Genomic DNA, 13,734 nt, shown 5'->3' on the forward strand with positions numbered 1-13,734 from the left:
ACCTCTTCACAGGCAAAACACAGCACTAACAGCTTAGTGCCACTCATACGTGAAAGGAGAGAGAACATGCCAAGTGCTTTTAGCATCGTAAGTGTTCAATAAATAGGAGCCATTAGGGATGCCTGGGTGGCTCAGTCAGTTAAGCTTCTGACTTCGGCTCAGGTCAGGGTGTCACGGCTCGTGAGTTCGAGCCCCGCGTCAGGCTCTGTGCTGACAGCTCAGAGCTTGGGGCCTGCTTCCGATTCTATGTCACCCCCCCTCTCTGCCCCTCCCCCACTCACGCTCTCTCTCACGCATTAAAAAAAAGACTAAAGATAAATAAATAAATAAATAAATAAATAAATAAATAAATAGTAGTTATTAAATCCCAGGACCAGCCCGAGAGGCCTTGGTACCCTGCTCCGAGGTGGGTGACTAGCCTCAGGGCACCCAGAGAGTAACAAGCAGAGCCTGGATTTGAACTCTGGCTTCCAGACTCCAGGTCCAGTGCTCCTTCTTTCTGTCATCCGCCTTGGCTGCCACGATCCCTTGCGTCTTGGAGATACAGGGAAGGTGAATGAATGGAGCCAGCTTACAGATGGAGCGTGGATGGGGGAGCCAGGCCGAGTGGATGCACGCACCCCACAACCCAGAGCGCAGCACGCCCGGCAGGCTTCCGTGTACAGACTGAATACGCCGACAGGTGGGCTGGCTCATCTCAGATGTCTCGCTGACTACCTGCCCGGAGCCACGGGGCAGAGATAATATGGAATGCCTCTAATTAATTCCCCTCAAATCCTTTTGGAACGAAGAGGAGAATAAATGCATAAATAAACTGAAACAGAACTGATTTTCTTGGTTCATGAGGCCATTTCCTGGCTCAGCCTGCTACCATGAGTCAGTCTGAATTGAGCTCGCTCTCCAACTACTTAATTTTTGAAAGCTTTTGATGCAAATGCAGAGAAAAATGAACAGTCTATCATGATCTGGGGCCCAGAGGCTCTCAGTGAGTGCTTGAATGGTGGTTCTTCTTGGCAACAGGCACCGCTATAGTCCCCCTGCCACCTGCTGGGGCCAGAAATACCCTTGGTCTGGACGGTCAGCCACTCCCAAAGCACATCCATCCCGTGGGCTGGCAGATGGACCGCCGGAAGTGGACGGTTCGTCTCTGGGAATTCTGGCTACGTTCATTTCCTGCCCAAAGGCACAAATACTTGTTGGCAGGTGCCCATCGTCTCAGTTTTGAGTGGGCAGGATGGGTGCATGGGGGTGTGGCGGTGCTGGCCGATCGTGCCTGCTGGGCACATGCCGGCTGGAAGCGGAGCGGTGCGGGGGCTGGCTCAGGTCTTGGGGGCTGTCGTCGCGTTCTGTAGGCAGCACTCACAGCAAACTTCCCGGCTACCGTCGTGTGCCTCATCAACGAATTGGCTACTAACACCTCCTATGTGCCAAGTCCTGGGTCAGAGGTGAACCTGAAAGACAGGTCCTCCCTGAGGCTGACCGCCCTCTAGTCCGGGAGAAAGACCAGTAAGCAGCTGCACAGCACAGTGTAGTGTGTGCAGGGACAGCCGGCTGGGGAAAGGGGGCGGGAAGAGGCAGCAGAGAGGCGGCCCCCCAAAGAGAATGGCTCACACTTAGGACTTGGGTGCTGGGCATGAATCTGAGCTCTGCCGCCTCCCGGCTCTGCCTCTGGGCAAATCCCTTCGGCTCTCTGGGTCTCAGCCTCCTTCTCCGCAATTCTGTAAAATGGGACGAGGAATACTGCCTCGTGAGGAAGCTGTGAGATCAGTTAATAAAACTGTGCCATTAGGCCGAAGCACGGACGTCCCACCCTGTTGTGGCCCAAACCCCAAAGACAAGCAAACGCCCGCTTTATCCTCTGAGAGAAAGCAGAAACAGGAGGGCCCCCTTGTCACGTCTAGTTTCCCAAATGAACGAGCGCCTCCCGCAAGCTGCTGACTCCATGAGAATAGCTCTGTTCGCAGCATCTGGAACACGGATGGCGGAAGACCCTGACACCCCGTGTGGCTTCCATAATCTCATGAGAACATGGCAGTTTCCCCACCGTGTGATAAACACGGGGTAACCCTGGGACTCAGGAGTGTGAGTGTGTGTGTGTGTGTGTGTGTGTGTGTGTGTAATTTGACAAGCCTGGCCTTCTGAAGTCTGGCTAGTTTACACCTTTTTGCAAGAAACACCTTTTCCTTCCTCACTGCCTCCGAGTCAGAGACTTCTCCCTCCACGAGGAGTACGGGGGAGGGGATCTCTGAGCCACATCTTGAAGGAGGTGTCTGAGCTGGCGCCACGCCTGGGGCTGGGGGGAAGGCAGAGAGCCTTCTGGGCAGCAAGAATGGCTGTAAAGCACAGGATGCTCTGACCCAAACAGACAGGAGCCGCCCTGAACTTGCAGTTGTCTTTCCCGGGCACGGGGGAGCTCTGAGGGAAGGGCAGCTCATGGGAATCCAAGGCCTTGCAACCAAAAAACCCTGCTGGATGCACCTGGAAACGTGGCTTTGCCTCACACTGAGCCTTCCCGCAAAATGGAGAGAATCATCCTGATCTCAGGTTGCTGTCAGGGTTAGCGACCAAAATCACGAATATGAGCACGGGTCGGCCACTGTGGATGCAAGTTCCAGTGGCACCATTAGCAGCCCTGTCACCGTGGCCCAGTCGCTTCACCTCTGTAAGGCTTGGTCTCCTCATCTGTACAACGGGGTTAATTAGAACCTCACAGGATTATCGCTGAGGATTAAATACAGTACGTACAATATGTAGCTGTGGTGGGCACAGAGTAAGTGCCGATGTCTGTTAGCTAGCGAGGCGAGGATGAAGAGAAGATGATGACTGGAGTGAGTCAAACAGGGAGCAGCCATCAGCACACCCCGGCACAATCTGGGTCTGTCTATTTCTGTCTGAAGACGACGAGCTTCCTTGGCCACACGACGCGTTCAAAACGCTCATCCAGAAGACAAGGGATTCCCAAGGGGGGGAGTCAGTCCTTCCCGCTGAATACGCCGCCAGGCTGCTCTGAGAATCCGAATGACAGATGGAGAAAGCTGCATGGGCAGAGCATGGTCCAGCCCCCACGCACCACTGCGAACTCCGAGCCACCTGCCTGGAGCCCCGGGAGGAGCAGAGCAGCCCTGGAAGTCTCGCTAAGCATCCGACTGTGTCCCGGGGGGCTGTGTTTCCTTCCATGTTCTAAGCCAACTCCTTACAGGAGATGGTGGTCTCCCCATGAGGGTGGGACACTCAGGTTAAGGATGTCAGCTCCCACCAGGCTACTCTGTGCCAGGTGCCTTTCAGGTGACTGACACACTTCATCGGCAACCTCCGTGGCCATTCTGCAAGGCCCCACTTCCTGTCTCAGATGGCAGGTTCTTTCAACAGACTGGGCTCTTTGCTCCGTGGGCGGGGAGGGGCTGTACTGGCTTCCTCACTGCCACCTCCCCCAAAGCCCAGCACAGTGCCTGGCACACAGCAGGTGCTTAATGTGCGTGGACAGGTGGAGCAAATTTCTTTTCTTTTCTTTTTTTCTTTATTTTTGTTTTTGGAGCAAACTGAATTTAGAGTAGTTCTGTTTAGCAGGTCTGAGGTGAGCTACTGCTTTGAGTGAATATATCCAACCAGAAGGGGCCCTAGACACTAATGTAAATAAAAGTTCTGGAGTCAGAGAAAGGTTTCAAGACCTTGGTTCTAGGGCAAGATACTTAGGGTTCCTTTTATGGAACCACGAGGCCCCCATCGAGAATATACAGGAATGACAACATCGGCCTGGGTCTCTGAGCGACGACGAGGATCGGAGCCCCTGCCTGCCCACAGTGGATAGAGAGCAGGGATGAGAAGGGAACCTTTGTTATGTTTCGCCTCTAAGATTTGGGGAATGTTTGTCACTGTGGCATAACCTAACCTATCCTGACTGATACAGTGTAAAGGCTTATAACTCTACACTTGAAGTTCAATTTGCTTAAACAGCATGCACTCTCTGTGGGCTTCATCCCAGGTGCAGGCAGCACAGAGGTTAGTCAGACGCAGTCCCTGCCCTTGATGGGCTTGTAGCCTAGGCGCTTCTTTGAAAGGATGCTGAGCCTAAGGCAAGGGCAGGTGTGGCTGGGAGGGGCACCTTGTGAGCACTGGCATGTCCCCCAAGCAGTAACCTCCTGCTGTTTGCAACATCACCCAAGAGAGGAGATAACGCTGTGAAAATGGTTAATTCTACAAGCAGCTTTTCTTGGGGGCGAGGGAAGGGAGAATGAGTGGCAGCTAGGAGGCAGTGGGGAGGGGGAGGCTGGCGGAAGTGACTCAGGGATTTATTGCTACATTTCATTACTGGGCACCAAGGGACTGCAGAAAACAATTAGTGGATTCGGACGCGTTACAGCAGTTCCTTTTTTACATCCCCTAACTCAGATAATGACAGCTTTCCTGCAATTAGGAGAGGGTCTCCTTCGTGCACAGATTAACTGGGTGTTAAGCAGGGCTGCGTGAAACCAGACAGCTGAGCTGGAATGAACTAGATGTGAGGCCTCAGCTCCAGGAAAAGGGTGACTAACTCATTCACAATCACAGCCAGCTGCGGACTCGAAGATGCCGCCCCCCCCCCCCCCCCCAAACCTTCCTGTCAGTAACACAAGGTCAGATTTGGAAGGGGCCGTGGAGGAAGCCGGTGCAGGGGCGAGGTCATGGTTTCTCCACCGGGTCCATTTTCCAGGCACCACGTGCGTGGGGTGCCCTGATACAAAGTGCCGGCTCCCTTTCATAAAGCTTAAGACAGTCTCTCGCATAACAGAAATGCTCAGTGAGTGTCACGGGGTGCATACATGCTGGCCTTTAGGCATACTCTCGCACTTAATCCCCGCAAGCACCTCGATGAGCGACTGTCCTTTTCTGCCGTGTTTCGCACGAGCCAGGGCAGCTGAGAGAGGTTGCTAGGTGGCTTGCAGTGTGGTGGGTCTGGGGTTCCAACCAGACACCCTGACTGTGGAGCGCGTATGCGTGCAGCCCCTAAGCCTGTGCAGCTTCTCAGCTGCACCCCCCCCGCCCCCCATCTCATGACCACCCACCCAGCTCCTGCTGTGCCAGGCCTGCGGGAACCGGCGGGGACCGGATGGCGGGTTGTGGAGCCCTGGAAGGCCAGAGGCTTGCTGGGATGCTGCTAAGTGAGCAGGTGCAGGAGGAATTTGAGGGCCTGAGTGGAGGGCAGACGCATAACCATGCACGTGTGCGAGCGTACTTTTGTGGGCACGTGTGTGTCCGTGTTTTCGTGTGTTTTACTTTCTGGTGTGGGTTAAAGAACTGTGGCCTGCAAGGCACTGCTGGAGTCCCAGCCCTGGGCCCCCTGACCGCCCCCTCCCCTCCAGGGGCTGCTGGCGGGGGGGCGTCACGCTCTCGGGATTCAGGACCTTTCAGCTCCCTTTTGCAGGTTGGTATGTTTTGTGTTCAACTTCCCATTTGTGGGAGCCATCAGGAGTTCCCTCACCCTCCAGAAAGAGAAAGGGAAATGGGTGGGGTGGGGGTGGGGTGGTGTAAATGGCTCAGAGGCCTAGCTTTGGCAAGCGCCCCTCTATGTGGAGTCACCGAGAAGGCCAAGGGGGTGCAGTGGGTTAAACTGAGTGTGGCCTGCACACCCCTGGCACAGGAGCCAGCCGGGCTTAGGTTGGGAATCAGCCAAGACTAACCAAGGGACGGACCTGCCGGAGTGTTCGGGACCGGGGTCAAGGCAGAGGGTTCCCAGATCTCTCTCACCTCCCGTCCAGACACAGGATGGGACAGGACGTTAGCAACCTGAGGGGGAAACTATCAGAACTACCAAGAATGAAGACTTGTTCATGGGGCACCTGGGTGGCTCAGTCAGTTAAGCATCTGACTCTTGGTTTCAGCTCAGGTCGTGATCTCACGGTTCGTGAGTTCAAGCCCTGTGTCGGGTTCTGTGCTGACGGCACGGAGCCTGCTTGGGATTCTCTGTTTCTCTCTCTGCCTCTCCCCCACTCACGCTGTCTCTGTCTCTCTCAAAAAAAAAAAAAAAAAAGAAAGAAAGAAAGAAAGAAAGAAAAAAGAGTGAAGGCTTGTTCAGAGTCTTCTGGCCGTGAGTTCTCCCTTCTGAGCAGAGGTGAGATCAGACCAGGTGCACTTTGGACCGACGGGTTTCTGTTCCGATTCCTCCCGAACTCTCGTTACTCAGAGGGCTTCCCATCCTAGTGGCTCCCGCTTTTTTTTTTATTATTATTATTTTATTAGTTTTATTTTTGAGAGGCAGAGAGAGACAGAGTGCCTGTGGGGGAGGGGCAGAGAGAGAGGGAGGCACAGAATTGGAAGCAGGCTCCAGGCCCCGAGCCGTCAGCCCAGAGCCCGACGCGGGGCTCGAACCCACGGACCGCGAGATCACGACCTGAGCTGAAGTGGGACGCTCAACCGACTGAGCCACCCAGGCGGCCCTCGCTTCTTCTTTTAAAATGCAGAGGTTTTCTAAAGAGAACGTGGACGACTCTTTGCTGCCAGCATAAAAAGGCCTCCCTTTTTCCTGCAGGAATCTGTGAGCGTCCACAGTCGGCCCTGGCAGTGCAGAGTTGAGCGCGACACGGTTCATCCCCGCAAGGCGGGGGAGGCCGGCATGCAGACCCCCGCCCCTGACCCATGGTGGGGCTCATTCCTTCGCTTGGTCCACTTGTCACGTGTCCCTTTACGTGCCAGACGTAGGCTGGTCACAGGCTCGGGACGCAGTGACGAGGAAGACGAGGAAGCGGCCTGCCCTGCCCCCACCTGCACTACCGTTCCTGGCCAGGGGACCGGCTTCCACCACAGGGGGTGACTGACCCCCGCCGCGTAGGGCCCCGGCACGTATACTTTGGGGAAAGAATTGCCCAGGGAGTTGTGCTACGCGCTCCTAGCTCACAGTGACTATCGGACCGGCAGGACAGAGGAGTCGACAGGCCGTTGTTAACGGTGACGCCAGTGCTGGGAAAGATGCTCGGCTAAGAACGGAATGGTGGCCTGGAGAGGTGGTCTGGCTTTGGGGTCGAGGTCACGCAACCCGTGGCTGGACCGCCTGCTCTGCCATGAGCTGGCTGTGTGGTTCGGGCACGTTACCTGAGGTCCGTATTTCAGTTTGTTCATCTGCCAAATGGGTACCGTAACAGCATCGACCTGACGGGGCTGCTATGGAGGATCACGTGAGATAAGAGACGGGAAGAGCGTCAAAACCGCGGCCGGCAGACAGAAACACGGAGCGTGTCAGGGGAGCGCACTACGCGGCAGTCACTACGAGTGCTCTTATTACCGATGGAGAAGCTTTCACCCTTGCCCCTCGAGACACAGCCCGGAGAACACCACGTAAGGACGTCAGGTGAGCCTACGGGAGGATGCGCAGTCCGCCAGGAGGGACTGAGGCATGCCGGGTGACCGCCAGCACCCGCGGCCAGTCAGTGGGGGAGGTCGGCCTGGACTTTCCAAGCCTTCCAGCTGGGCCTGCAGCTGCACGAGTGAGCCCAGGTGCAAAGAGGAGAGGAACTTCCTGGTCAACCCACAGAAGTGTGAGAATTATCCAGTTATTGCTGTGTTAAGCCACTACATTTAGAGAGGTTGTTTGCAGCAATAAACAACAGACACAGAATGTTAGCAAACACGGCACGAAAAGAGATCCTAAATGTGCACATGTGGCTGGCCTTGGATCCGGAGCTCTAGAGATCTACCGTAAGGAGGAACACGCCCTGGGTGGCTGCTCCCCTTCAGCCTCAACGGGACAAATGCACATGGAGCGGATGTGGGCTCAGCCCGCAGCCTGGGGCCAAGCCTGTCCAACCCGCAGCCAGAAACAGAGCCTGTTCTAGAGCAGCCGAACCACAGCCAACTCACAGATCCTGAGCAGGAAAACATTTGGTGTTATTGCCCTCGGAGTTTAGGGGGTGGCTTGTTATGCAGCATCGCTACAGCAAAAGCTGACTGCTACGCCCATCCCGCCTCTCTATGACCCACACGTTTGTAACGAAGGTCCTGTGTCCTGCATGAGAAATGCCATCCCCCCAATTTTCGTGAGAGATTCTGTCATTTGCACAACGCTGCAGGAATACAGAATATGGCATTATGCAGGAGTCGACGGTGTTGCTGTATGCCAACGAAGCCCTTTACTGCAAGAGGTGAAGAGCTGAGGACGGGGAGACATAGAAGGTCTCCAGGGGGGTTCTTCCTAGCAGGCCAGAAGGTCCCAGGTAGATTATTATATTTTTAAATGCTTATTTATTTATTTTGAGAGAGAGAGAAAGTGGGGGAGAGGAGCAGAGAGAGAGGGAGAGAGAATCTTTAAAAAAATTTTTTTTTAAATTATTTTTATGTTTATTTAGTTTTTGAGAGAGACAGAGCACGAGTGGTGGAGGGGCAGAGAGAGGGGGAGACACAGAATTGGAAGCGGGAGCCAGGCTCTGAGCTGTCAGCACAGAGGCTGACGCGGGGCTCGAACTCACGGACCGGGAGATCATGGCCTGAGCCGAAGTCGGACGCTCAACCGACTGAGCCACCCGGACGCCCCAGGGGAGAGAATCTTAAGCAGGCTCCATGCTCAGTGCAGAGCCCGATGGGGGACTCAATCCACACCCGTAAGATCATGACCTGAGCTGTGATCAAGAGTCAGATGTTTGAGCCCCCAAGGAGCCCCCCAGGAGCCCCCCAGGTGGATTATTTGTACCAGGTAGAGCAGGAAAGGCAGGTAAGGGATGTCTTTTTGACTCAATCTGCTCTGGTGATGCCTGGGTAGGGGAAGAATTTATACAGAAAGGAAAAGTACAATGTTCTCCACGGTGTAAGTGGAAACTCACTTTCACCGGAGCCCCAGATTCAGCCCTGCTTCCTCCGTGGTTTTTGCCTGAACTCTGACCCCAGCCTGGATTTTCCTGGTGAACGCAGCTCCGAGCTGGCTCCCCAGGCCCTTCTGCATGGTGGCCCCAGGTTACCCAAAGCTCCTGGAAATACGACAGAGCTACCTCCTCATTGCTTAGTGATGCAGACAACACCGGGTGATGGGGGGGCGGGGGCTGCTGAAAGCTACAGGGGAGTGGGGGTGGGGGGGTCCTCCAAAATGACAGAGAAGACACGAGGCTCATCTGCAGGCGGCTTGGCCCTTCCACGGTAAATGCCAAGGACGGCACATCCACCTTGCCCGTGTAACCGGGAAAATAGCTCTGGTCCTCAGTCCAAGGTGGGGGACCATTTTAGCAAAAGAGAAGAAGCAGGAATGAGTCATGCCCCTCAGCTCCAGGGTCTCTCCCAGGCCCTCCGGGGCTGCCAGCACTTCAAATAACCCGGGTCAGCCAGACACGTCCGGCTCCCTCAGGTCCGGCCAGCGGCGGGCATTCCCGCCCCTCCCTGCTTGCTGGCAACCGGCCAGCAATCCGTTCACACACACACACACACACACACACACACACACACACACACAGGCCAGCCGGGGAGCGGCCAGGGGCCTCCTTCGGGGCTGGCCTCAGGCCGGCAGCAGCTCTGAAGATCAGAAGCTGCAAAGCGACATACCTTGAGCTGAATCTGGTCAACCGTGGGTTTTGCCATTTGCAGAAATACTGTACGATAAGCGGGGCACCTCAGAACAAGCACGCGGCTGAGCAGGAGAACTCCACGTTCGAAGTCGGGGAGCTGACGCCCAGAGAGGCATTCGAGGAAGCCCCCAGTGAGACCGCTGGGCGGAACTCTGGCCCTCCCTGCCAGCCACCCTCTGCTCCCAGGCCGAGGAGTCACCGTCTCAGTGCCTCCTCCTGCTCCAGGGTCCTACTGCTGCTGTGTTCCCCCAGGAGACGTTAAGTCTGGGCCCCGCAGACCCTGGACCACTCCAAGCGCCCCGGGCTCTGCACCCGACTCCCCCAGCCATCCCCTACGGGCTGTCCCAAACCAGCACTCTGTCCTGGAGACCTCACCCACCCAAGGCCCGGAGCAATGGCACTTAAGCTTTCCACTGCCTCAGCACTCCAAGTATGTCCCTGGACGGCACGACACACACCCAAAGGTGTCTGTGGAGGCTAGCTCCCAAAGATACATCCACCTGGCACCCGTGAATGACAACGTCTTTGGAAAAGGCGTCTTCAGATGTAATCGAATTATGCAAACGTAATTAAGTTCAGGATCCTGAGATGAGATCATGCTGGCTTTGGGGGGGGGGGGTGGGCCCTAAATCCAATGAGACTGTCCTGAGAAGAGAAGAGAAGAGAAGAGAAGAGAAGAGAAGAGAAGAGAAGAGAAGAGAAGAGAAGGGAAGAGAAGGGAAGAGAAGATAGGAAGGAGAAGATGTAAGGATTCAGGCAGAGAAGGCAGGGACGCATCTACAAGCCAGGAAGGGCCAAGGGCTGCCAGCCACACCAGAGGCCGGAAGCGACAAAGAAGGATCATCCCCTAGAACCTCCGAGGGAATGTGGCCCTGCCGATGCCTCGATTTCAGACTTCTCGTCCGGCTCCCTTCGCTCCCACTCAAGAACGCACATGAGAACGCCAGGGCAATGCCATTATCGTAGGACCGTCTCACATCCACTCGAATTTGCGTACAGAGAAAACACAAACCATTTTCCAAACGACTTCGCCCTTTTGTCTATTGTCAAACTATTTTTAACTTTTAACGACTATCACCAAGAACTGGGAACACATTCACAAGGCTTGTGACCCCTGGCCCAGAACCTCCTGCCTGGGGGATGAGCTGGGGAAGGGTTTTCATCCGTGACAAGCCAGACTCACCCTTCTCCTGAGCCATCTCTTGCAGACAGAAGTAGATGACTCTGGCTCCCAGGCTGAAGCCAATCAAGGTGACAGGTCGCCGGCCCTGTGGGGAGACAGGACACAGGTGTCTGGGGGATGCACAGCCAGTTCCGGCAAAGCAGCAGCCCTGACAAGGACAGCCCCCTGCACACCCCTCGGTGCCCGCCTCACGCTGAATGAATCATGATGTGCTATTCCTGTCCTGGAGCTCTGAGGTCTTAATTAATTAACTAATCTTATTTGGGAGAGTGTGGGGGAGAGGGACCGAGGGAGAGAAGGAATCTCAGCGCGGAGCCTGATGCAGGGCTTGATCCCCTGACCCTGAGATCATGACCTGAGCTAACATCAAGAGTTGGACGCTCAACCGAATGAACCACCCAGGCACCCCCAAAGCTCTGGTGTCTTAATCAGGACGGGCAGGGCCTTCATTCATGCAGGAGTGCACCTGCTGTGGAACTGCAGGCAGCCTCTGGCTGGGTTAATTCCCTTTCATCTCCAACCATCATCCGGCCACTGTCTCTTCTCCCCCAGGGGACAGGACTCAACTATCAGGTGGCAAATGACTGCAGGATAGCGGGGCCCTTCTGGAGCCAGGAAGAGGAGACGGAAGGTACCCCCAGGGGTAATGACGGGTAAAGAGGCAGAGACAGGTGAGGGATAATTGTTCTGTTTCTAGATAGAAAGGTGGGACATGAAATCAGGCAGTAAGTTCGACATGAAGGGGAATCTTCTGACTAAAGAACTCGCGGAAAAGGCAACTCGTAAGAAGAAGAAAGTTCCCGGAGGTGTCTGGGTGCAAGTTCTCCATGGAAGGAGGAGGAAGGAGCAGAGGAGCTCCAAAAGGTGCGGTCGGGTCCTGCCAGTCTATTCTTTTTCCTTGTTCTTGTGCCAAAATGTGTATCCCTCCTCTCCCCACCCCCGCCCCCCTTTACGACAACAGGAAACCCTTGATCAAATAGTATCCCTGTCCTGCGGGAACTTTGTGGCAACGGCTGCTGGCCATCCCCCGACACCCACTCTCCCTGGGTCCCTGGGAACAAATTCCTGAGTTTTGCTGGCACACAGCTCCTCGACCAGGGACGACGTTTCTCCGACTCCCCTGCAGCGAGGGATGGCCAAGGGAGGAGAGGGGAAGCAACTGTGTGTCTACGCCTTTCCCTTCACTTGCCTGCCCCCAACTGTCTGCAATGTCCGTCTCGAACTGAAGGAGAGACTGAACGCTGAGGACGTGTGGCCATGACGTTGAAAGCCGCCCACGTGAGGCAGAGTGATAGCCCCCGGGAGACGGTCCCATCCTAACCCGTGGGCCCTGCGAATGCCACCTTATATGACAAAGGGGGAGGCAGGAGGGTCCGAGTCAGACAGGTGACCTGCTGGCAGAAGCAAGGGACAGAGAGAAAGATCTGAAGATGCCACACTGCTGGCTCTGAAGACAGAGGAAGGGGGCTCCCAGCCAAAGACAGCAGGTGGCCTCTGGCAGCCGGGGGAGGCAGGGAAGTGGATGCTCCCTGGAGCCTCCATAAGGAACGCGGGCCCGCGTGTTAGATTTTCATTTGTTTTTCCTTAATGTTTATTTATTTTTGATAGAGTGCGAGAGAGCAGGGGAGGGGCACACAGAGAGGGGGACAGAGGATCCGAAGTAGGCTCCAGGCTGACAGCAGTGAGCCCCACGTGGGGCTTGAACCCACGAACCGTGAGATCATAACCTGAGCCGAAGTCAGGTGCTCAACTGACTGAGCCACCCAGGCACCCCTATTATTTATTTACTTTGAGAGAGAGAGAGAGAGAGAGAGAGAGAGGGAGCGAGCGCACGCGCATGGACTGGGGAGGGGCAGAGATAGAGGGAGAGAGAGAATCCCAAGCAGGTTCTGTGCTGTCAGCACAGAGCCCAACATGGGGCTTGAACTCACGAACCGTGAGACCATGACCTGAACCGAAATCAAGAGTTGGATGCTTAACCGACTGAGCCACCCAGGTATCCCACCCCCCCGCCATTTTTAGATTTCTGACCTCAGAGCTGTAAGGTAATAAATTTGCATTTCAAGCCAGTATGCCTGGGGTAATTTGTTACAGCACCACGAGCAAACGAACACACATCGCATTGCCCTGGATGCTGATACCCGGGCTATTCCACGGGAGAGGATAAACGTCTACCTTGTTTAAGCCGAGGCCACTCTGGTCTCTGCCTTACTTCCAAACCGCCACAGGACCTCCCTATTTCTTCTGGCACAGACACAGAAATCAGATGGGGGCTGGGGGTCTCAAGCAATTTACCCGCTGTGGCAGAAACTGCTAGCTGTCCCTCAATATCCATCCTCCCCTTCCCATAGCTGAATTTCAGCTGGGTTCACTGACACCCAGAATAAAGACGGCGTCCCCCTGCTTCTGCGGCAGTAGGCGTGGTCCTACGGCGAGGGTCTGGCCAATGAGACGTCAGTGGAAAGGCTACAAGGCCTTTCTTTTTCCTGCTTACCTGGAGGGCGGATGCTGGCATCTGGTACCACGAGTTCAAGAGCCCCTACAGCAGAGCAACAAGCCAGATGGCCCTTTGCTGCCTCGCCATGGCACAGTGTTCTAGCGCAAGACTGCCTTCCTAGGCTTCTCCTCGAGCAATAAACTCCCACCTTGCTTAAGCCACCGTTATTTGGGGTTTTCTCTCGCCGCTAAAACTAATCCTAACCGCACAGTCATCTCTGAAACTTTCCCCCAAACTTGTTTCCATTTACTCAAGTATATTCTGAAGTTACGGGGGGGGGGGGGGGCATGCAGTTTCATTTCCCTGGTAAGTACTGGATTCAAATTTTAAAAGTATTCCGATTGTTTATCTTCCTGATCATTTTACACGGTATTTGGACCACGGGACATCTGCTCAGATGGTGGCTCTAGACTTCCAGGAGGGAACACCTGCCCTTGTCCCTTCCCTCAATGTCCCTGTTATTCAGTCTTCACCTCACTACCTGCGAGAAACGCAGAACCTACAATTCTCACTGGTCCATCCTGGGATATTCTTGT

General features: G+C 55.1%; 1 protein-coding gene across 4 annotated transcripts in view; it reads right to left on the bottom strand.

Annotated features, from left to right (window-relative positions):
- Positions 1-13,734, bottom strand: part of TMCO4 (transmembrane and coiled-coil domains 4) — an 85,858-nt gene that overhangs the window by 30,320 nt on the left and 41,804 nt on the right. For 3 of the 4 annotated variants that reach the window (XM_053208149.1, XM_027060227.2, XM_027060229.2), the window contains exon 11: positions 10,702-10,786. In XM_053208149.1, coding sequence (XP_053064124.1) covers positions 10,702-10,786 — 85 coding nt within the window. Of the gene's footprint in view, positions 1-331; positions 3,007-10,701; positions 10,787-13,734 lie in introns of those variants that run through there. The other variant, XM_027060231.2, reaches the window with a different exon arrangement.

The sequence above is a fragment of the Acinonyx jubatus genome, chromosome C1 (genome assembly GCF_027475565.1).
Source record: "Acinonyx jubatus isolate Ajub_Pintada_27869175 chromosome C1, VMU_Ajub_asm_v1.0, whole genome shotgun sequence".
NCBI lineage: Eukaryota > Metazoa > Chordata > Mammalia > Carnivora > Felidae > Acinonyx > Acinonyx jubatus.